The sequence below is a fragment of the Gopherus flavomarginatus genome, chromosome 19 (genome assembly GCF_025201925.1).
Source record: "Gopherus flavomarginatus isolate rGopFla2 chromosome 19, rGopFla2.mat.asm, whole genome shotgun sequence".
NCBI classification, from domain to species: Eukaryota; Metazoa; Chordata; order Testudines; family Testudinidae; genus Gopherus; species Gopherus flavomarginatus.
In genome coordinates this window covers 3,510,061-3,534,351 of record NC_066635.1, presented here as the reverse complement: position 1 = coordinate 3,534,351, position 24,291 = coordinate 3,510,061, and the positions used below count along the sequence as shown (strand labels likewise).

Sequence of the window (24,291 nt, the reverse complement as noted above, 5' to 3'; positions counted from 1 at the left end):
CAGACCACAGTAAGTCCAATAGGACCATGGTGATAGGACATAAGGGCACAGTTGACTTATTTGATACTGGCTAGTCCAGTGCCATTCCTCACAAGAGTCAGCAGCTGAGACCTGTAGAGAGAGATGACATGCGTTTGTGGTGTTGACCACAGAGCTCCAAGTAGAGGATTCTCTGCTTGAAGGCAGAGAGAACACATTTGATGGAGAGCAGGAATCATCATCATCTAAGGGCAGTGCTGAGGTACACTGAGTTCTTGTCACTGGGGCACCATCAGCTCCTATGACAGTCCTGGCTCTTCCAGAAACACATCGTCAGTTGTAGGTGTTGCCACTGAGGGATGCATCACCAGAGCTAGAGTTGTTGCCGGAGGAGAGTGTCTGTGCCACAGGTTCCTCCTTATCACTAGTCTTAAACACCACGAGGGGCTTTGTGGTTTTATCCTGAGGCTTTAGAGGGTCCATCCCTGTGGGAAGACACTAAGCTCCTCCTAGTGTGTCTGCTTGTACGTTCACAGCAGTCCCTCTCAGAGCTGCACTTTGGTACCAGAGATGCTGATAGTGTCTGTGGTGGCGGTTGAGTCTACAGTGCTGTTCGAGTCTACTCTGGTGAGGAGGCCAGTCTTTTTCTGTGCCATCTTCTCTGTACTGGTCTTTGGGGTCCCTTGTCTGCTGCTAAGAACTTGGAGTTCTTCTCAGATCTAAAGAGCTCTTCATGAATTGCTCCAGAAAATGAAGCTTCAACCACGCATCTCACGACTTGCACACCAAACATCTGCTCAGTATTTGGGACTCTTGCTCCCTCACTCCCCCGCATCTGTTTTTCAATAGATTCAGTGTATTGCAGGATAGGCAGGGCTTGAAGCCTGAAAGTTTTGAGTGGATCAGAAAAGTGTTGAAGAGTTTGAGAAAATTTAACCAAAGCCAAGAATTAGTAGGTTGGACACATGCCAGGTTTCACCTGACTGCCATAAGAGTTAAGAAGGAACTGAAGACAGATCACGGCTCCCCCTCAGAAGGGATAATAAGGAGCACGAGGTACAAGCACAACCCTTGACAATTCTATTCAAAAGACTCCAATCTCACGCACGAGACTCATGCATATCTATACTGGGATCCACATTGACACTCTTGAACAGCACCTTTACTGATCAGTTACATGGTCATCCATTTGCCGATCCACCCCAACCCCAGCTAGTAACAAAGAGGATCCATTAGTGACAAAAGATGGTATGCAAGAGAAGTTGGCCGATCTTACCCATTGGGTAGTAGTCGTCATCATCATCATCTACCACCTCCTCCTTCTTCTGGCGGCGAGGGATGAATCTGTAGTCTATGCTGTCATGTACCCAGCCCTTCTCAATGAACAAGCCAGGAACCTCATCTGAAAACAGCCAATATCTGTAAAGAGCATAGACATTACTGCAGGAGGACAAGGGTTGCACAGAAAAAAATACATATACATTCACACACGAGAAGAGAGAACACAAGTATGCAGGCATTTAAAATACGTGCATGCATCTATATCTTGAAGTGCAGCATGAACAATAAGAAGAAACTATCCCACGGTTCTTTCTAAAGAGTCTATCATACAGCAAGTCTGAATGAGAGAAGGATAATAATGGTAACTACTATAGCCAGCACTTCGATAATTTTAGCCAACTGTTTCAACTACTGAGTTAGGCCACAAAACTAATCATGAGAAGAAGCAATTGAAATTGCATTACAATCTAAAGCAAAGAAAACTCTTGCTCCCTCACTCCCCCACACACTCTTACTTTTCAAGGTGAAGTACTTCCCGTCAGCCTCTCAAAACAATTCAATTACACAGCATTATCACTGATATTTTTTACCCTCAATTTATTTTAAGAGTGGAACAAGGGGTCATCACAAAGTTTTTGATTTAGAATAAAGGATGCCAGCCTGAGTTAGACTGAGTGTCGTGCATCCCTCCTGCAGAGATGCAGGTTCCCCAGACTACAGCAGTTTGGTGATGGTCTCATCTCTATTTTAGCTTTACAGTAGGCCACCTCTGAAGTTCTTGATACACAGAAATGCATTGCATACTGGTAAAAAAGTCTCAAATACATGAAATATTCATTTATAACTTTCATTCCAACAGAAAGGAGGTGATCACTTAACAGGACCATTAGCAGTTAAAGGGATACAGATAGCACAGGGAAGCTTTAAGGTTAGGTCTTCTACCTGTTGTGGTTACGGTCAGTTCCAATTGGCGTTCTGCGCATCACCAGCTTAGCTTTCGCAATCCCATCTTGGAATGCCTTTTCAGCTGCAGCTTTATGCTTCCGGATTCTCTCCTCCTCTGCTTCTTTCTCCTGTTTCACTGCAAGGATTACCAGATACATTAAAAGAAAACTACCGGAATCAGATTCACCACATATTGCAATAGGCTATTTTCTATTTTGCTGATTAGCTAGGTGAAGAAAGAAGACTAATTTACTGGTAACTTCTGTTAATGTATTTCCAAAGTAAAATCAAGCTAATGCACATAAAGGCACTTAGTGTGCAGTGGGAATGTCCACATGGGGAGTTATTGCAGAGTAGCTTGTGAACTTTAGCTAGTATGCACAAGTTACTAAGGACCCCGCCTCCCACTCCCCATGTGAAAAACCCCTAGAGTTTCTCCCAATTCAGACCACACAACTGCCCAAGGGTCCTGAATCTGCAGAATCCCAAACCTCAAGCTCAAATGCTGCTAATTTCAGTTTGAGAAAGAATGCAGAACAAAACCAGAGCAGGAGGGGGAGCTGGCCTGAGGCAAAGAGAAGAACTTTAATATTACTGGTATTTTATTTTCTGGTCTCCTGTTCCTCAGCATGGCCTTATGCATCACCTTCACTTCGTCTCACTAGCTGCTTCAACTCAGATCTCACCATAATGGATCTTTTCTGAAGCTTTCCTACCAAATGGACAATTGTAGACTGGAAGGCACGCTCCCCCTTAGTCACATAGGTTTCCAAGCGCAGCTGTTCTGCTCTGGCTACACGAGGGACAAGCACATGCTTTAGTAACTTGTACATTCCCAGATATTCTGCGCCGTCAGCAGAAGAGTTCAAAACCAGCAAGCTTAGGTTACCTGTCAGGACAAAAATCTTGGCATTCCAGTAGCTCCTACATCCCCCGGGAAGTCCACGAACAGACTGAAATAGCGAAAGGTGGCAGGATTCTTGCAGATGAATAGTATGTCCACACAGCAACTGGTAGGGTAATTGCAGCTCAGGCAGACATAACTATGCTAGCTTCAATCTAGCTAGTATAGCCAAAAAGAGCAGCGAAGATACAGCTGACACTGAAGCCTGTGCTGCTGCACAAGCCCAGCCAGAACCAGGAGTACGTATTCCTATTGCTAGCCCATGCCAGGGTCCATGCTGCTGTGTCTTCACAGCTTTTTACGGAATACTAGCTACACTAAGACTAGCATGGGTATGCCTACCCTAGCTGCAATCATCTCCCAGTGCAGTGTAAACATACCCAAGAGCTTTACTTAGACATTTCATCTCATAATCATAATAAATAACCAACTTCTGCCAAGAAGGCAAAGAACTGAGGTCAGAGGGCTTTAAGCTTTTCTTTTGGGCTCAGGGTACTTTACAGATATCTTCTGCATCTTTACCTGCCTCTGAAGAACAAGTCTACCTCACTATGTAAGAGATGTGTTGAGAAAAAGGGAACAAAAATGAATCTGTCTAAAGTGAGGCTGAAATCCAGACCCCAAAGACAAAGTTATATTACAATCCAGGACCAAAAATCTAAGTAAGCAGATTCTGAACTTAAATACAAGAACTCAAATCCTTGAGAAAATTGGAACCAACAAAATATTGAAGCCAACCTAGGGAATTCTGATCACAGTGGGAGACAGGCAACAAGATAATGTGGGGCAATAGCCCTCCTCCAAACATACAGGAGGCACCTTCCCCATATAGTGCTAACAGCTGGAAGTGCTCCTCACAGCACTCTATGCAGGCTACAGTCCTTTCTCGAAACTTAGGACTGAAGCCTCATTCTCTGTACATGTACTGCCTGTATAGCTGCCAGAACTTCACCACAGCTCTTTACACACAGTGCAGAGTAGGACTTACAAGATCTACAACCTACGTTTGTACTGCAGATAGGTATACAGAACAGCCAACAGCTAGCTGAGGACTACAAGAACAGTGCACACTCAGAGCACCTTTACACAGGGCCAGCTCTCAAGACCGTGTAAAGAGAGTGATTAAACCCTAATAAGCTATTTGTTGGTTCTGGTTTCCATTGCATACCAGCAGGTTTCCAGTTTCAAATGTAGGAACCTTCACTGGGGAGGCTTGCACCTGGGCTAGAAAGGTTGTCAGCTTGACACTTGCTAATTTCTTAACACCATATCCTCTTCCCCACTCCATCCCATTTACCATCATACCCTCAAGAGCTCACTAGTTACTTGAACAAGGTTGACTACAAGCTTTGTACTGAGTCAGCATAGAAAGAAGAAGTGGGACCGCTAAACACTGAGGATGGAGTGGAGGTTAAGGATAACCTAGGCATGGCCCAATATCTAAACAAATACTTTGCCTCAGTCTTTAATGAGCCTAATGAGGAGTTTAGGGATAATGGCAGGATGACAAATGGGAATGAGGATATGGAGGTAGATATTACCACATTCGAGGTAGAAGCCAAACTCGAACAGCTTAATGGGACAAAATCAGAGGACCCAGATCATCTTCATCCAAGAATTTTAAAGGAACTGGCACATGAAATTGCAAGCCCATTAGCAAGAATTTTTAATGAATCTGTAAACTCAGAGGTTGTACCGTACGACTGGAGAATTGCTAACAAAGTTCCTTTCTTTAAGAAAGGGAAAAAGAGATCCTGGCAACTACAGGCCTGTCAGTTTGACATCTGTAGTATGTAAGGTCTTGGAAAAAAATTTGAAGGAAAAAGTAGTCAAGGACGTTGAGGTCAATGGTAATTGGGACAAAACACAACATGGTTTTACAAAAGGTAGATTGTGCCAAACCAACCTGATCTTCTTTGAGAAGGTAACAGATTATTTAGACAAAGGAAACGCAGTGGATCTAATTTACCTCGATTTCAGTAAGGCATTTGATATGGTTCCACATGGGGAATTATTAGCTAAATTGGAAAAGATGGGGATCAATATGAAAATGGAAAGGTGGATAAGGAACTGGTTAAAGGGGAGACTACAACGGGTCGTACTGAAAGGTGAACTGTCAGGCTGGAAGGAGGTTACTAGTGGAGTTCCTCAGGGATCGGTTTTGGGACCAATCTTGTTTAATCTTTTTATTACTGACCTTGGCACAAAAAGTGAGAATGTGCTAATAAATTGTGTCATCCGCACAAAGCTGGGAGGTATTGCCAATACAGAGAAGGACTGGGATATCGTACAGGAAGATCTGGATGACCTTGTAAACTGGAGTAATAGTAAAAGGATGAAATTTAATAGTGAAAAGTGCAAGGTCATGCATTTAGGGATTAAATGACAAGAACCATTGATATAAGCTAGGGAAGGCATCAGTTGGAAGTAACAGAGGAGGAGAAGGACCTCAGAGTACTGGTTAATCACAGGATGACTATGAACTGCCAATGTGATATGGCCGTTAAAAAAGCTAATGTGGTCTTGGGATGCATCAGGAGAGGTATTTCCAGTAAAGATAAGGAGGTGTTAGTACCCTTATACAAGGCACTGGTGAGACCTCATCTGGAATACTGTGTGCAGTTCTGGTCTCCCATGTTTAAGAAGGATGAATTCAAACTGGAACAGGTTCAGAGAAGGGCTACTAGGATGATCCGAGGAATGGAAAACCTGTCATATGAAAGCAGACTCAAAGAGCTCAGGTTCTTTAGCCTAACCAAAAGAAGGCTGATGGGAGATATGGCTGCTCTCTATAAATATATCAGAGGAATAAATACCAGGGAGAAAGAGGAATTATTTAAGATCAGTACCAATATGGACACAAGAACAAATGGATACAAACTGGCTATCAGGAAGATTAAACTTGAAATTAGATGAAAATTTTTTAACCATCAGGGGAGTGAAGTTCTGGAACAGCCTTCCAAGGGGAGTAGTAGGGGCAAAAGACATATCTGGCTTCAAGACTAAGCTTGATACATTTATGGAGGGGATGGTATAATGAGATAGACAAATTAATTGCTCAAATTAGGCTGACTAGTAGTGGTAAAATATGCCCAATGGCCTACAATGGGATGTTAGATGGGTTGGGATCTGAGTTACTACAGAGAATTCTTTCCTGGGTGGCTGGCTGGTGAGTCTTGCCCACATGCTCAGGATTTAGCTGATCGCCATATTTGGGGTCAGGAAGGCATTTTCCTCCAGGGCAGATTTGGCAGAAGCCCTGGGGATTTTTCGCCTTCCTCTGCAGCGTGGGGCACCGGTCACTTGCTGGATGGTTCTCTGCACCTTGAAGTCTTTAAAACATGATTTGAGGACTTCAATGGCTCAGACACAGGTTTGATACAGGAGTGGGTGGGTGAGATTCCATAGCCTGCACTGTGCAGGAGGTCAGACTAGATGATTATAATGGTCCCTTCTGACCTTAATGTCTATGATTCTAAAGCACTACTTTTGGCATCCTAACTGCTGATATGATATCGGATTAGGAGTATCAATTTGGTTTGACCACTACCATGGCTTGAAAACTCCATTCACCATTGACAAGTGAGAAGTTTGTCATGGCTCGTGACAGAACACACACCATCAATTTCTACTGAATTTAAGTTCTCAGAAAATTACATTTCCAGCCCTTAAGATTGCAAAGTAAACCTCCAAATGGCACCTGAACATATAAATGAATGCAATTTGTTCCTGGGACCGCAGACAGCTCCAGTGCCTCTGTCCCTGCTCAGAGCTTTCCCAGCCAACACAGTGCAACCTACAATTCTGATCAGTTTCTCTGCTGATATCCAGAACCCTATGGGCCATAGTGAGACAATTTCATCTTTTGCTGGTTGGAAAAGGCATATTTTGGAGGAAGACTCTCTCATTGCTGCTGCCAGAATGCTCTATAGGGCAAGGGGAAGAAATAGATTTGTGCGGAGATGAAGCTCTCTCCCTTCTAGTAGCCAGATCAAGACAGGAAAGGCAGCAAATTTGAGGTGCCTATCAGCCAGATGCTAATAAAAAGATGGAGCCCATACAGAGGTGCTGTCCCCAAGAATCCCAGCAGCCCTGGTGTATGCCACTTCTCACTAAAGTATTGCCCAGGAAGCTCATTGGTGGGCACCCACCTCATTCTCCATATCAAGGTATGATTGGTAGGTTCTGCCCTCTAGCCAGTACATGCCTGGAAAGTTTTTCGAGTCCTGTCAATTCCTACGTCTGACTGATTAAAGGGGACAGGGAAAGTCCCATATGCTAGGAAGAGCAGTTTCTGCACTTTGAGGTCTCCAAGATTTCTGTCGCTTTCCTCAAAGCATGGAAACTCATTTTTTCAACAAGTCGGATCAGATTGCAAGGATTTTGTCCTGTTGGTAACTCCCTCCAATCACAACACAGCAATGCAAGTTGTAGAATAGTACTTAATTTTCCTATTCGCTGCAAAAATGTTACCTCCAGTGCCTAGCTGGGCCATTTCAATTAGAATGCAAAACAGCAAAGTCATTCGTAGGTAACATCTATGGCATCCGTCACTATACCTGAGCACTTTACAAATGATAAAGAGTAAAGCTTAACATAGTTATGAGGTAGGGAATATATTATTCCCATTTTAATGATTGAGAAACAGAGACTAAGTGATTTGCGTAAGATTACTACTTGTGGCAGAGTAAGAAGAGAACTTGGATCTCTTGACTTCCATTCATGTGCCACATTCCTCCTTCCTTTTAAATTGAGTTGAGTTTTTTCCATCTGAAGTGCATCATTATCCAAGATACCTTTTCATGCTCAAATAACACACTACTCAGTTTAATAACTGGGTTTTCAGGTTAAGAGCTAATAATGAACACGAAAGTTTGGGGGGGGGGGGGGGAAAAGAGAATGTTCCTACTCAAAAACAAAGGGATATATCAAGCAACAGAAACACTTGTTCTTACCAAAACCAGTCACATTGGAAGACAGCTTTTACTTTAAACTCAACATCCTCAAAACAAATGGGTTTTATTTCCTGTTTGAAGCCACATCGCATAAAGAGGGCTCCCGGTTGACAGCGTCCTCATAAAGTAGGATTTGAATCAGTCAGCAAGGAATAAGACTCATGGGGCACAAGATTTCATCCCCTCTCCTCTGATTATAGATGTTGACCCTAAAACTGACAACTATGGCAAAAACTGGGGTGACAGAAGCCACCACCCTGGTGTTTGTTTTTTTTTAAAACAGATTTTAGTGATAAATCAGCAGCAACAGGACTGACAAAAGGCTGGATGCAGAGTAGAGCACTTTACAAAGGTGAGAGAGGTTGCAAGGCAGGAAGACGGCAAGGACAGTGGAGTTGTCAAGAATGATGCAGGAGGAGGCTACTTATGAGGAAAGACTGAGATGGAGTTTCAGAGAGTGGTGAGACAACCAAAAGATGACATCAGAGTGGTTCTTGAAGAATGGGGAGCAGGAGCAGGAGGCTTGGCATTAGCACAGAGATCGCAGCAGAAGTGATAGGATCAGAAGGGGTCTCCTACAGAGACAGCATAGAATCTCAAGGGATGACAACAGATATGGACAGGGCCTTAACAGGCTATGTGATTTGCCGCTGAATCTCAGTTTCATTTAAAACAAACTCTCCACAGGTTTCTAGCCTTTATGGTGGTGAAGGAAATTTCCACCTGAGACCCAATGCTGCATTTCCCCAGCTACATCTCTACTGAACAATTACAGTTGGGACTGAACTAGAGAAAGTTGCAAAAGTGCCATGTTTTCACACTGACAATCCTATTTTGGGTGTTCTCCCTGCACCGATCGTACAATGCTCTGCGCAGCTTAGGGTTGCCAACTTTGTAATATTTTTAAAAAGGACACACCAGCAGGAGTGCGGGAATCCGCCCCCCCTCTCCCCCCACACATACTGCTTTTCCCCTCTCCTCTGGTCAGTAGGGACTTGCCTTTAGAGCCAGGGCTAGGAGCTGCAGCTACCTGTCACAGATAGGAAGCGACCAAGGCTGAGTAGGGGCTGGCACAGGTGATGACTCATCACCTCCCCCGCCTGCAGAAATCAGATTTTGATCTGACCAGACCCTGTTAGGCCCCCTGGACACCTGGACACCCTAGTGCAGATGCATGGTGTCTATGGTATATTGACGCCATTTCTCATTTTCGATGTATTTGTTCCATTTTCTGATTCATCTGGTTCTTGTCCCACATAAGGAACCACTCAGTAGCATGGGGAGCAGAGGTTCCTCACACCTGGAAAATTGCATGAAACAGTGTCCACAGCTGCCTCCACACCTGGATTGATTCTGGGGACCTAGGGTTTATTACTACAATCACTGACATCTTTGGAAATCAGTGCTTGAGGGAACAGGAGCTTATTCTTTTTACTTGTGTTCAGCTGCTGCTACTTCTGCCATAAAACAAAAGGAAATAAATACTAGAATAAAAACTAACCGCTGTTCTTTCATTTTCTTCTATGATCCAGGCACAGCGGTGGCCTGGGCCAGGTGACCCCAAGGAAGGGGACCCTTCCAGGCCTCTCTACCTGGTCTTCTGAATTCCTCAAACTCCATTCCCCTTCTTCATCTTCTACAATGGAGCCTATAGAGCAGAGGTGGGCAAACTACCGCTCACGGGCCACATCCGGCCCGCTGGCCCGTTCTGCCCAGCCTGAGCTCCTGACCTGGGAGGCTAGCCCCCAGCTCCTCCCACCTTGTCCTCCTTCCCCCGCAGCCTCAGCTCACTGTGTCGCGGGCGCAATGCTCTGGGCAGCAGAGCTGCAAGCTCCTGGGGCAATGCAGCTGCAGAGCCCGGCCTGACCAGGTCTCTGTGCTGAGCAGTGCATAGCTGTGCTCCAACTAGGCTTGCTGTTTTCCAACCTTCCCCACGTGTGAGAACTAGGAAGGTACTTTGTGGGGGATTTCTGAAGAGGCAAAACTGAAAGAAAGAGGATCCAACATATAGCACACCAAATTTTGAGCTACTGGAGTATTAATATTAAAGCACCACATAGCTGTGGCTTTGAAAATCCTGCAGGCTGCACAATGCCTCACATCAAGAAAACTAGAGACCTTAATCGACACCAGCCATAAAATCCCTCATGGCCAGGTAACACTGTTGGAAATGGAGAACTGAATTTTCTACATTACTTTTGTATCCCATCCCCCCGCACCCCCACACACATTCCAGTACTCTAGTACTGTACCTCTCATTTGCCTCTCCTGTTGCTCCTTCTCTTTCTTGGCTTGAATGGAAAGAAGTCTCCTGCTTTTCACAGCACTGATCATATCTTCAGCCTCTATTTCCATCTGTTGCTCTGTTTTTACCATCTCAATTTTTTTCTTGTCATTCCTTCCCACCCCATTCTCATCTTTCCCATTCTCTTTGTTTTTAGCCTCCATTTCTTTCCGTTTCTGCTTTTCTGCTCTTTTCTTGTCATTCTCTTCCTTCAGCACAGCTAGCCGCTCCTTCCAAAGCTCAGCTGACATCTGCTGCTTTGCTTCCACATGGTCCTGCACGGAGTACGTCATTAGGATTCGGTGGCAGAGTGCTGTGACTATCTGTAGCTTCTCCTCAGATGTCAGCTCAAAGAACTCTGATGTCTCCAACTTCTCCAAAAACTCATCTTGTACCTCATTATCCTCAAAGGTAGCTGAATCCTTGCTCTCATCTACATTATCAGAAACCTCACTTTCCTCCTGCACATCTGACTTGCGTAGACAGAGGCGGACAAGCTCAGAAACAGAATGCAAGGTAAGGGGGATTTCTGAGAGTTTCATTCCCAACTCAGCATAGTCTTCGGCAATTTCATCCTGCAGCAGGGTCTGCAGAAGAATGACCAGCACCCGGTTCAAGTAGAGAAAGCCCCCTTTCTCTGCACACAGAGCCTCCATCAAGGAGACTGCTGTAATGGGATACTGAGCATCTGGCATCAGTAAGCTTGAATAGCAGCTCAGGAACTCCACCACCATGGCCACATCCCCAAAGAGAGTATTGGGAAGTCCTTCTGGAGTATCCACTAGTTTAAAAGCAGGCAAATTCTTTCCTTTAAGATCTTGGTCCTCATACCTCTTCTGCTTTTCCAGTTTTTCCTGCATCTCCTTTTCCTTCCGCTCTTTTGCTCTCTCCTTTAGTTTCTCTTTCAGCTTCTCCCGTTTCTTCTTCAGATACTCCTTGCGTTGTTCCTCTGTCATGGAGGCCCATTTCTTTTTGTGCTCTAAGAGTTCATAGCGTTTCTGTACTATCCCTCGCAACTCTTCAGGAAGGCGGGCACGGTCCTCATTTGAGAGTAGCCGGGCTGTTTTGGAGATGATGCAGGAAAGGGCACTTTTTTTATCCTCTCGGTCTTTGTTTTCCTTGTAATAGGCAATGAGGTGGAGCGCAGCAGGAGGAAGATGTTTCTGGGGTTTGCTGGAGGACCTGGGAGTCCCTGCTGAGTTCTTAGGAGTTCTAGACACCTTAGGGGTGCCTTTTGCCATGTCCAGTAGTGTCATTTGTTTCAGTTTCATCTTGGGATTCTTCAGACCTTTCCTGGGTGATTTTGATTTCCCAGGGGACTTCTGCCCATTCAGGACCCTTTTGCCTTTCAGTTTCTTGTCTAAGGATTTGTCGCTGCCCTTCCCTAATCGGCTCCTCTTAGGAATTTGGAAGTCAGCACCAAGTTTGCCTGGAGACACTATTTTCATCACCTCCTCCAACTCCTCTTTGGAGGATTTTGGGTTCTTAGAGTTCTTCACTTTTAGTGGAGAGCCAATAATAGATTTCTTCAAATGCACATGACACCACAGCGTAGGGCTCAGTGGCTGGCCCAGTGAAGATCCATCAGTTTTGGATTTCTTGGAGGGCTTTCTGTCAGGTGATCCAGAGCTCTTCCTTTTGGTTGAGGGGTTGAGAGTCATGTACTAGAATTTAAGAAGATATATTAATATAAAACCAATCTAAACAGGGGCAATTTCTGAAGAACCTTTCCCTGATAATTATTTTTAACAGGTAAGTTTAGTTCAGTTCCCTGATCAGTTTAACAGGTAATTTCAGTACACAGTATACTGAGGGGGACACACAGACCACTGCAATGGTTTTCAGTTTGCTATAGAGTTCCTCAGTTTATAAAGTTAACAGCCCATCTTAGGAGGATTTAACATTCAGCTTTAAAATCTGTTGTTTGTTAAGTTTGCTTGCTACAATGATGTTTTAAAGTTACTTCCAACTGCATTACATGAAAAAGCTTTCTAGTTTTCACAGATTTATGCATTTGTTTGCTTGAAAATTTGGACGGTAAAAAGAGGACTCATTAGTTTCAGAGGCCTGCTCTGAAGGCTTTCCTGACAATACGGGGGTGGATTTGGAGAGTTTTTAGCCTTTGGAGTGATCCATTTGTCAATGCAGTTCTATTGTTCAGAACTGTTACCTAATCAAACAGAACTACACAATTGTTTGTAGCATTTGTGTAGCTGTGTTGATCCCAGGATATCAGAGACACAAGGGGGGTGACAAGCCTTTTTCTTGGACCAACTTCTGCTGGTGAAAGCTCATTTTGTCTCTTCCACCAACAGAAGTTGGTCCAATAAGGGACTACACAGTGGTAGTTTAGCAGCCTAATTTTTAAGGTGCTGTGATCACCCCCAGCTCCTATTGATTTCTGAGATTCAGGTCATGAGCATCTGGATGGGTTAATTTCAAAAACTCAAAAACAACAGAAGACTTGCAATAATATTTATAACCTTCGTGTTATAAATATTATTGCAACTATCAGAAGTCAGAGTGAAAAAGTTTAGGTTTCAGTAAAAATTCTGTCATGTCAAGCATAAGAAAAGATACAGAATGTTCAACATTCTAATAATTGCTATAATAAAATACATATATTTCAGAAACAGTAAGCATGTGCCCATCATAATCAAGTTACCTCTCTCATAGCAGTGTTGGCATTCTTATTTCCTGACTTCTGAATGTTTACTACTACATTAAGATTAGCTATTTAATGAAAGTTTAGTTTTCTTTTAATGCCGTTTGAGCCCTTACTGCAGAGAGCTCCACTGAAGATAGCATATAAACATTGCAGGAGACCACCCACAGAGAAAGTTGTTTTCAGCATGATATTAGTGATAACCCTCCTAACCATTTATGTTAGATATAAATGTGTGTCATGTGTGCCAGCTGAACATGCTGACAGCTCAAAGTTATTTTGGCAGAACTGAGGAATGAATCCTAGATTGGTTTGTCTTCCAACAATTTCAGATTTTAAAATTGTGTGAATTTACCTCTGGGCTAAGGCCACTCATGGAAAACTTCCTCCCTAAAGATTCTCAGAGTTGTGATTATGGAAGTCCTGAAGTAATCTTAACTACTACATTAATTCCCAGGCACTTACACTGTTATTCTTTCTATCCCACAGGGTAATGAAGGCACTTTAGTGCCATTCAGCTGACATTAGCAGCTCTTGTTTCCACTTAAGAGAAGTTATAGACGTGAAGAGTCATTTGCTTTTACTCTCCCTTAAGTCGGTTACATTCTGCCTCTTGAACATAGGAAATGGCTATGGTATACAGATTCATAGATTGTAGGGCTGGAAGGGACCTCGAGAGGTCATTGAGTCCAGTCCCCTGCCCTCATGGCAGGACCAAATACTGTCTAGACCATCCCTGATAGACATTTCTCTAACCTACTCTTAAATATCTCCAGAGATGGAGATTCCATAACCTCCCTAGACATTTTATTCCAGTGTTTAACCACTCTGACAGTTAGGAACTTTTTTCCTAATGTCCACCCTAAACCTCCCTTGCTGCAGTTTAAGCCCATTGCTTCCTGTTCTATCCTTAGAGGCTAAGATGAACAAGTTTTCTCCCTCCTCCTTATGACACCCTTTTAGATACCAGAAAACTGCTATCAGGTGCCTTCTCAGTCTTCTCTTTCCCAAACTAAACAAACCCAATTTTTTCAGTCTTCCTTCACAGGTCACGTTCTCTAGACCTTTAATCATTCTTGTTGCACTTCTCTGGACTCTCTCCAATTTCTCCACATCTTTCTTGAAATGTGCTAATAAAGTTTGCAGATGACACAAAGCTGGGAGGTATTGCTAACACAGAGAAGGACCGGGATATCATACAGGAAGATCTGGATGACCTTGTAAACTGGAGTAATATTAATAGGATGAAATTTAATAGTGAAAAGTGCAAGGTCATGCACTTAGGGATTAATAATAAGAATTTTAGATATACATTGGGGACACATCAGTTGGAAGCAATAGAGGAGAAGGACCTTGGAGTATTGGTTGATCACAGGATGACTATGAGCCGCCAGTGTGATATGGCTGTTAAAAAGGCTAATGCAGTTTTAGGATGCATCAGGCGAGGTATTTCCAGCAAAGATAAGGAGGTGTTAGTACCGTTATATAAGGCACTGGTGAGACCTCATCTGGAATACTGTGTGCAGTTCTGGTCTCCCACGTTTAAGAAGGATGAATTCAAACTGGAACAGGTTCAGAGACGGGCTACTAGGATGATCCGAGGAATGGAAAACCTGCCTTATGAAAGGAGACTCAAAGAGCTTGGCTTGTTTAGCCTAGCCAAAAGAAGGCTGAGGGGGGATATGCTTGCTCTTTATAAATATATCAGAGGGATTAGTAATAGGGAGGGAGAGGAATTATTTAAGCTTAGTACCAATGTAGACACAAGAACAAATGGGTATAAACTGGACACTAGGAAGTTTAGATTTGAAATTAGACGAAGGTTTCTAACCATTAGAGGAGTGAAGTTCTGGAACAGCCTTCCAAGGGGAGTAGTGGGGGCGAAAGACATATCTGGCTTTAAGACTAAGCGTGATAAGTTTATGGAAGGGATGGTATGATGGGATAGCTTAATTTAGGCAATTGATCTTTGATTATCAGCAGATAAGTATGCCCAGTGGTCTGTGATGGGATGGGATCTGAGTTAATGCAGAGAATTCTTTCCTGAGTGCTGGCTGGTGAGTCTTGCCCACATGCTCAGAGTTTAGCTGATTGCCATATTTGGGGTGGGGAAGGAATTTTCCTCCGGGGCAGATTGGCAGAAGCCCTGGAGGTTTTTCGCCTTCCTCTGCAGCGTGGGGCATGGGTCACTTGCTGGTGGATTCTCTGCAGCTTGAGGTCTTCAAACCACAATTTGAAGACTTCAATAACTTGGACATAGGATAGGGGTTTGTTATAGAAGTGGATGGGTAGGGTTCTGTGGCCTGCTTTGTGCAGGAGGTCAGACTAGATGATCATATTGGTCCCTTCTGACCCTAAAGTCTATGAGTGGGAGCTCCTTATGTAATTGCCACTGATTGGCAAGGAGAAATGCAATTTACAATAGACTTCATCTGATGTTAATTCTACCCGATGACCCCAGAACTACAGGCTTCTCACCTAGTTCCACTCCTTAAGAGGGTTTAAGACCTCCCGTAGCCCAACTAAACCCACTCCAGCCAGTCTTTTCAAAGATGACTATTTTAGGTGCTCATCTAAAGTTGCCTTAATGGAGCTGATTTTCAGAAAATGCAGGGCTTTCAGTCTGAAAACTAAGCCCCTACAAGATGTCTCAAGTTTGGAGCCTCCAAAAAAAATTATTCACTTGAAAATCTTAGCTAGTGTCTCTTCCATACCCCCAGCCCTACCCTGCAAGCAGATTTTTAAATGAGCATTCTTACCTTATGTGGGTCTAGCAGAAAGTCACTAAATTTACTGGGAAGAGAGTACTTCTTCACTAATTCATCTTCTACCACCCATGGAGAATTCTCGCCTGTGCCAGCCCGTAGTGCATTATGGCGGATGAAATACCTCAGGATTTCTTTGTTGGGTGGTCGCTCTGTACGGATTAAGCTATCTGCTGGCACATTGCTGATTATCTTTGAAACATCACACCAAGACAGATTAGTAACATTCAATGTTTATATATTATCTCAAACACCACACAGCACAAGAGCACACGTATGGTACATTACATCACCTCTTACCCGTTTCTTTGTGTGACCACCACCAATGCAACCTCAGATTAGAACAAATAGCGCTTGTAGCGCTGAGAGAAGTTGGTGGGATGTTCAATTAACTAAAAACTGTCACTGAAGTATTTGAAATGTTAACTTACATTGTGGATTCCTTGCCAAAGTCTACTACTTTGTTTTGGCGACAACGCTCAATCATTAATATTTGGTTAAAGAAAAGAGAGTAGTTTATCAAAACCTTTTTGAGACCAGAGGAGTTACTCTGCAAACTGTAATCATTAGTTTCAAATCATTGCTGCCTTCCTATCAGGATTATATCACCTAGTGAACAGCTGATAGAAAGCATGCAGCAGTGCTGCAAACCACAATGCATCCTGAAGTGTAATTAGCTAAGATGTCACTCAAAATATCACTGGTTAATTAAGTATAAGTATCAGAGGGGTAGCCGTGTTAGTCTATATCCACAAAAACAATGAGGTGTCTGGTGGCACCTTAAAGACTAACAGATTTATTTGGGCATAAGCTTTCATGGGTAAAAACCCACTTCTTCAGATGCAGTTACAATATAAGCAGTTACTCTTGATCACTTCTACAAGCAATACCAGGAGGGATGAGCTAGAGTGCTGATGAGAAGCACAATTGGGCAAGTAACTGAAATACTTTCCTAATGGATAGTATATTCTAAATGGACAACCCACCCTAAATTCTCAGTTACTGAGGGACAATCTTCACTCATTGATATATTTTGCTTTACACAAACAACTCTACAACTTTTTATCAGTGATGTACCCGAATATTTGGATGCTAATATCTAAATGGTACTGTTAAATTTATTCACCTAAATTTAGGTTATTGCTGATTATGTACTATATGTATCTTATGACTTTTAAGACAAACTTTGTATTTGTGGACAATCTAAGCACTATACCCACATGTACAGATGCTCTTTTCTTAACTTGTGTATTACTATTTTTTTTTACATTAGCTTTAATAAAAAAATTTATATCACTGGCCAGGTTTCATCAACCAATTGGCAGACAGATCAGAGATTAGCCAGTTAACAGCCATCTTACTCACCAAGGCTTCAGACAACATTTCTATACAACACTGAATGTGGTTAAAAGAACCTTCACTGCTGCTTGATGACACATAGGGGTTATTTATTTCATTCTTTTCTGTCACACTGAGTAGTAGAAGAAGATTCATACAGGCAACTCACCTTATCTTCATTTTGCAGCTTGACATCATATTTGTGTGGCAGGAACTTAGGTGGCACCCACTTCTTCTCTTCCTTCTTCAGAGAAGTAGGAAGTTTCCGAGGGGACCTACGTGCCCGGTCACCTGATCAACCAGAAGACAGACAGTTATTGATGCACTGCTGAGACAGACCGTTATTGATGCACTGCTGAGACAGACCGACTAGGGGCTCCAGAATTAAAAAAAAAAAAGAAGACTACAGTCATACCATTAACAGATCATGCTTAGACTTGTCACATGTTCCTTTAATGTTCCCCAGTCTTTCAAGTTCCCTCAGTAAAGCACCTAGGACACCGTAACATGCATGAGGGACCACCACTGAGCCCATCTTCACAGTGGTTTGCCTATAACCATCTATACACAGAGAGGACGGTTTTATAGGGATCTAGTCCTCTACATCTGCTCCGACCCTTGGAGCTGGTCACCAATAGATAAAATTGGTCAGTGTTACTGCCAAAAGCTCTAGTTGTAAAACTGATACTTAGATGCACCATTCACTTTACCCCTTCCAGCAGTATCTAGCAAATGCAGTGGCCTTGCTAAAGTAGATGATCACATCCCAGAAGAGCTGTAGTACTAAATCACAATAGGGCAAGCCCGAAGTTTTAAGTATTGATTTCTCAGTGGTGTTTTCGGTGTGTCATTTTAAGAACCAACTAGAGCTGGTGAATTTGATCAGATCACTTAAATCTGGAAATAAATTCCACCACGGAGACTTACTACAAACTAATGGTACAGAATAAGCTAACTTTAATGGTCTTAAATGGCTTATGAAAATGTGAGCAAGAATTCTAAGTTATTAAGTTTCTGAGAAAAGATGTTATCAGGAGAGTGAGTGGGTCAGCTGTCTTCAACACAAGATGTTCAGTCTATCGAAATACACATATTACAATTGTCATTATTCCTTTGAACAATTTAACAACTACTAGAATGAACAGATGTGTATTTCTTGACCAGAAAAACAGCCAGAAGTTTGTCTTTCCTAAAAAAGATCTCTTATTAAAAAAGAACTTACTGTGGAAGACCATCCGCAAGTTCTATTTTTACACGCATTGCTATGAATTAAAAAAAAAAAAAAAAAGATAATGTGTGTACACTTAGGCATTTCTAGACCAGGGATGGTCAACCTGTGGCTCCGGAACCGCACACGGCTCCTTGCATAGGTGCTGACTCCGGGGCTGGAGCTACAGGTGCCAACTTTCCAGGGTTCAACCCTGGGCCCCGCCCCCCCCCCCCTTACCCCAAGGCCCCTGCCTCTGAGTCTGCTGCACCCTTGCTCCTCCCCCCTCCATTGCAGAGCCTCCTGTGCACTGAGACACAACTGATCACAGCAGGCAGGTGGCACAGGGAAGGGGGAGGGGAGGTGCTGATCGGAAGGAGGCGCTGAGGTGGCGGGGCAGAGAGCAGGCTGCTGAAGTATTACTGTGGCTCTTTGGTAAATTCTGGCTTCTTCTCAGGCTGGCAACCCCTGTTCTAGACCTAGGCTAGAAACAGACTTCTATACACCATTATGTCTATTTGTAAACATTATGATTTTAACAAACTTAGCACCTCTAGACATTAACAATTAAAGTACATCATACAAATATCAAAGATAAATCCCTAGCAACAGACTATCCACACATCAATGTGTCAACAAAATCATAACATTGCCACATCTAACCAACTTTATCCCTCACTGCACTTACAATCTGGATGCAAAGGGGAAAAAAGATGGCATCGCAGTCTGCTCGGAAGGCAGCTAAGATTTGGTAGACAACGTCAACGAGGAACAAGTACCTAAACTGAGGATTTATTTTAACTCAAGGACCTCCTGATGTCGACTGGCAGAAGGCACAGTGATACACAGATTCCTGGGTTCACCAAAATAATGTCATGTGAGGTCTCTAATGAAAGCATGTGTCACATTGGTCATCAATCACTGTGAGATGTATGTATGGAACATATATGAGAAGTCATATAGATATGTTGAAAATTATGTTCTCTAGGCCTTGTAGGTAAAGGCAGGTCACTCACAGGTGCCTTGAGACAAACTTCTCCAGACAAGAAATGGGAGACACTTATCCCCCTGCTGGACCATTGCATATTGTGTGCGTCTTACAACAAAAGTCTATTAGCACAGTGGCTCTCAACCTTTCCAGACTACTGTATCCCTTGTAGGAGTCTGATTTGTCTTGCGTACCCCCAGGTTTCACCTCACTTAAAAACTACTTGCTTACAAAATCAGACATAAAAGTACAAAAAAAAGTGTCACAGCACACTATTACTGAAAAATGGCTTACCAACTAATTTTTACCATATAATTATATGATAAATCAACTGGAATATAAATACTGCACTTGCATTTCAGTGTATAGTATATAGAGCAGCATAAAGTCATCTATATATAAAATTTTAGTTTGTACTGACTTGGCTAGTGCTTTTTATGTAGCTTATTGTATATCCAAGCAAATATCTAGATGAGTTGATGTACCCACAGAAGACCTTTGCGTACTCCCAGGGGTACTCATACCACTGGATGAAAACCACTGTACTAGCATACTGAGTCAAGTGCTAATGAAGGGCTTGCGGAGACTTCAGAAGGAAATTAATAGGAAAAAGGTAAACAGCAGAGGAAGATATGGGGGGACAGATGGACAGTTTTCAGGTGAATATCAGAGGTCTGGTACATCTTGGGGTGCAGTGAGACACACTGACATCCTTCAATCTGCAAAGAAACTGCAAGAAGTCTTGATCTTATGAAAGGAGATCTCAGCCATATTGGTTAACAACACTGGGAGAAGAATTTGGTGTAAGCTAGGGGAATGTCCCGTGAGTTAAGTTTGGGCTCTAGAAAGCATGTTATGATTTTGGTTTATATGTAAGCATTTGTTTCTACTATTCTTACTTTCTATTATTTGAATCTCTGTTTTTATGTATATTTATAGTGAAAAAAGAATAAGTTTATCATCAAGTGCTGTTTGTTAAGCAGACTGGTGATCCTGAGTTAAAACTAGTAAGCTGGTGTGTACTATTCCTTTGGGAGTAGTGAATCTGTGAGGCTGAGTAGAACAGGGGCTGGGCACTCCAGAGAAATGCTTGAAGGGCTTGGTGTGTACTTACTGCTTGCTTGCAGAGGGACAGCAGAGCCAGAGAAGGTAATACTTGTGTTGCCTGTGGCCAGCATTGTCAGGGACCTGATCCCTGGCAGGTATAGAGAAGACACTCTCATGCTAAGGGCAGGTGGTAGCAAGGTGCCTCACAACCCTATTATGCAAGAGGGAAAATCTCTCCTTTTTAAACCAGGGGACCATAAGCTCAAATATTTCAGCTGATTCTACCTACAGCACTATTGCATGGTGAGAGAATCGGTCTCCAACAGCCAGGTCCTAAAGCATTGTGGCTTCACAAGTTATGCAGCCAACACTTTACACTCCTTCCAAGATTAATAAGGAGGCATTGTTGATTACATTAAAGAGCATAGGTATAATGTGTTCTCTGCATGAAGTACCATTTAATAAATGGGCAGCCACATTCTGCACTAGCTTTAGTTTCCAGAGTCTAAAAGGCTGTGCCCCATGTACAGCACATTACACTAGCTTGGTCCTGAAGCGAAAGGCCCAGAACACAGTAGCAGAGGCCTGAGAGAAGAGGTTACACTCTGCTTGTCAAGATCAGTTAAGAAGGGAGGCACTTTTGGCTGCTCAGGATACAGAAGTCATAAGTTGGTCTTATGCATTTGTTCTACAAATATTTGTTAACATTTTAACAGTATTACTGACTATAGTCATAGAAGAGACATTACCATATTATGTTTTTGATGATCAAGAGCACAATGAAAGTTGTGTGCAAAACATTTCATCCCAGATCCTCAGTAGGTATTTAGGCAGCTAACTCCCATTGATTTCAGTGGAAGTTAGGAGCCTAAATAGCTTAGAGGATCTGGGTCTTAGAAAATGAAAGCAGAGAACTGAATGAGCAGAACTCAGTGTCTGAATGCTAAGACACATTTTGGCTGTGGATACACTGACTACATATAATAAAGGTTAGAGTTAAAAATGAGACCACATTTTTAGGCATTACAATCTGATTTTAAAAAAGTCTTCTACAGGTACAAGTTATTCTCCAGCAAGACCTGGGTTAACCAAATGGCGTTAACACCCTAAAGCATCCAAATGAAGCTGTCTCCTTTTGTTTACCAAATGTTTTGGATAGTCCAAAAACGTTTTGTGACTGCTACAGTTCAGGTTATATAACTGTTTCCAATGGCTCACAGTGAGTCTTAGAAAAACATTTTTCACGCTGAAGTTTAATACTTTGCCTCTGTTCAGATTTTTTGGCTCACTTTCTAAGACGTTTCACTCATTTTTAAACAAGTGGAAATAGCCTTTGAGGAGCCTTGCTCCAGAGAAAGTTGCTTTTGATTTAATTGCATTGTGACTATACAGTACATTTTTTTCACTGCACTTGTGAAGAGTACCCCCACAGACTTGTGCACATGTACACAAAAATCATAAAACAGCTTAAATGCTAATGAAATTAGTTTTTCAACATTAGCAGAGTTAAATGTATGGCTTCGCAGCTGCCTGAAGTCTCCTAACCTGACAATTTCAGCTGCCCAGCCTGCTTATTCCCATTCCATGATAGTGAACCCACAAAGGCAGGCAGGACTGCAAGCCTTGTTTGCGCACCTTAGGAGTCCCTTCCAGCTGCACTACTCATAAGATAAACAAAAGGGGGAGCTTCTCCCCAAGCCCTAGTTCAGGGATGGGCAAACTACAGCTCGGGGGCCGCATTCGGCCCTCCAGATGTTTTAATCCAGCTGTCGAGCTCTCGCCGGAGAGTGGGGCCTGGGGCTTGCCCCGCTCCGCGCAGCTCCCAAAAGCAGCAGCATGTCCCCCCTCTGGCTCCTACATGTAAGGGCAGCCAGGGAGTTCAGCGTGCTGCCCCCCAGCTCCCATTGGCTGGGGGGAGTCAGAGGGAAAACATGTCGCTACTTCTGGGAGTTGCTTGAGGTAAACGCCGCTGGAGCCTGCACCCCTGACTCCCTCCCATGTCTCAACCCCCTGCCCCAACCCTGATCCCCTTCCTGGCCTCTGAACTTCTCTGTCTCAGCCTGGAGAAATCTCCTGCACCTCCAAACCCTCCTCCTTAGCCCCACCCCAGACCCCGCACCCCAGCCGTCACCCCTCCTCCCCTGCACCCTAATCCCCTGCCCCAGCCTGGAGCCCCATCCTGCACCCTGAACTCCTCATTTTTGGCCCCACCCCACAGCCAACACCCCCAGACAGGGCTCTCACCTCCTCCCACACCCCAACTCCCAATTTCATGAGCATTCAGGGCCCACCATACAATTTCCATACCCAGACGTGACCCTCGGGCCAAAAAGTTTGTCCACCTCTGTCCTAGTGTATGTAGGACAGGGGATGCCTACTGCAGATTTAGATATATCCAGGTCATAGAATCAACATGCACTATACATGAACTTCTGCAAGGCAGCAGGGCTTCAAACCCAAGAGCTGATGCTGCTTTATTTATCCCTTTTACCAAAAAAAAGAGAAGGGGCAGGATGAGTGCCAAGAAAATGCTAAGGTTTACTCTGCCCCCTTGTGTATATTCCATTAACTGAAGTTGGCATATATACCAGATGTTTTCATTACTACATTTGTAGTGCGTTATAAGTACAGTAAGCATTTTATATTTATTTTCAAGAACTCTGGAACTCAGCTAAGTATTACACCTGCAGTGCAAAAGCTCATCTGCATTGAGTGAGAATCCACAGAAGCTAAGGACCGGAAGTTGGAAAACCTGGTTCCAGTTACTGTTCTGACAGTGATTTGCTGTGTCACTGTGCGTAAGCTACTTCACCTCTACTCCTAGTTTCCTCATGTGTAAAATGGGGACTATGCTCATCCCCCTCAGGTGTTACATATGTTTAAACAACAAGCACTTTACAAGAATCAATGAAGTGTCTTTAAACATAAACTTTGATATTTAGCCTGGTCAGAGATGGTTGAAAGTTCTCATTCAAGTGGCCTTTCCAAAACCACAAACTTTTGCAAAAAAAGTTCAAGTTCTTAAGAGTTACATAGGGAAATGTTTGAGTTCCATATTTTCCTTTGACACTAACTTTTCCAAACTTGAGGGAGTTTTGAAGAGTTATAAAAGAGCAAAAGGCAAAAATGAAAACATGGAGAAAGCCTTGGACATTTGTTTTGTTGTGTTCAATGGGAAAAAGGGGTGGAGGGAGAAAAAGAGGAAGAAAAACAATTTTTAAATTGTTTTATGTCCAACCTTGTAAAATAGTAACTGAGAGTTTTCCACAAAGTTGATTTTGGTTTTCCAATCAGCTCTAAGCCTGAAAGGAAGAACTGGTTCCTAAGGCGTATTGGGGAGGTGAGAAAATACTAAATATTGACTCAAAGTAGAGAGTCACAATGTTTAGAGTCAAGAGTCAGTTGATTTTATGGTTGGGCTGTGAAGGGAAGTGGGGGATGGAAAAATCACAATAAAAAATTAACACTAGAGCATAAAGCTCAGCTTTGGTTTTCTTTGCTTTTGATTTGCCTCCTGGTCCCATCAGCCGTTCTTTTGAACCTCCTGTGTCAAGCTACACCGTCTGAATTTAAGATGTGGTTGACAGAAATTTAAATTTAACTCTCAGCAATTCTACCACACTAGATGTTAGCTAGTGCCTAATTCCCAGTCCCATCACCACACATGCCTCACCTCCGTTGTTCTCAGAGGGTATTTTCTTCCTTGTTAAATACTACCGACCTTACAGAAGTGCAAACCATTACCTAGTTCTGCTGATCCCTATTTTTGTTGACAATGCTCTGTTTTAGCTGCATTTTGTCGTCTGCTGGTCACTACGTAGGAAGTGACCCTAAATACCAGTGTAATCAGTTATGCTCCAGCAGGAAACCCAGACAGGATGAGATACATCTTCATGACTGAGTGGAGAAGAGAAGTGTCTGGTACCAGCAGGA

At 43.1% G+C, this 24,291-nt stretch overlaps 1 protein-coding gene across 1 annotated transcript in view; it reads right to left on the bottom strand.

The window, feature by feature from the left end:
- Positions 1–24,291, bottom strand: part of BAZ1B (bromodomain adjacent to zinc finger domain 1B) — an 82,168-nt gene that overhangs the window by 40,426 nt on the left and 17,451 nt on the right. Inside the window, exons 5-9 of the mRNA XM_050928896.1 lie at positions 17,286–17,407; positions 15,773–15,970; positions 10,317–12,012; positions 2,203–2,341; positions 1,256–1,398 (exon numbers count right to left, since the gene is read on the bottom strand). Coding sequence (XP_050784853.1) covers positions 1,256–1,398; positions 2,203–2,341; positions 10,317–12,012; positions 15,773–15,970; positions 17,286–17,407 — 2,298 coding nt within the window. The remainder of the gene's footprint in view (positions 1–1,255; positions 1,399–2,202; positions 2,342–10,316; positions 12,013–15,772; positions 15,971–17,285; positions 17,408–24,291) is intronic.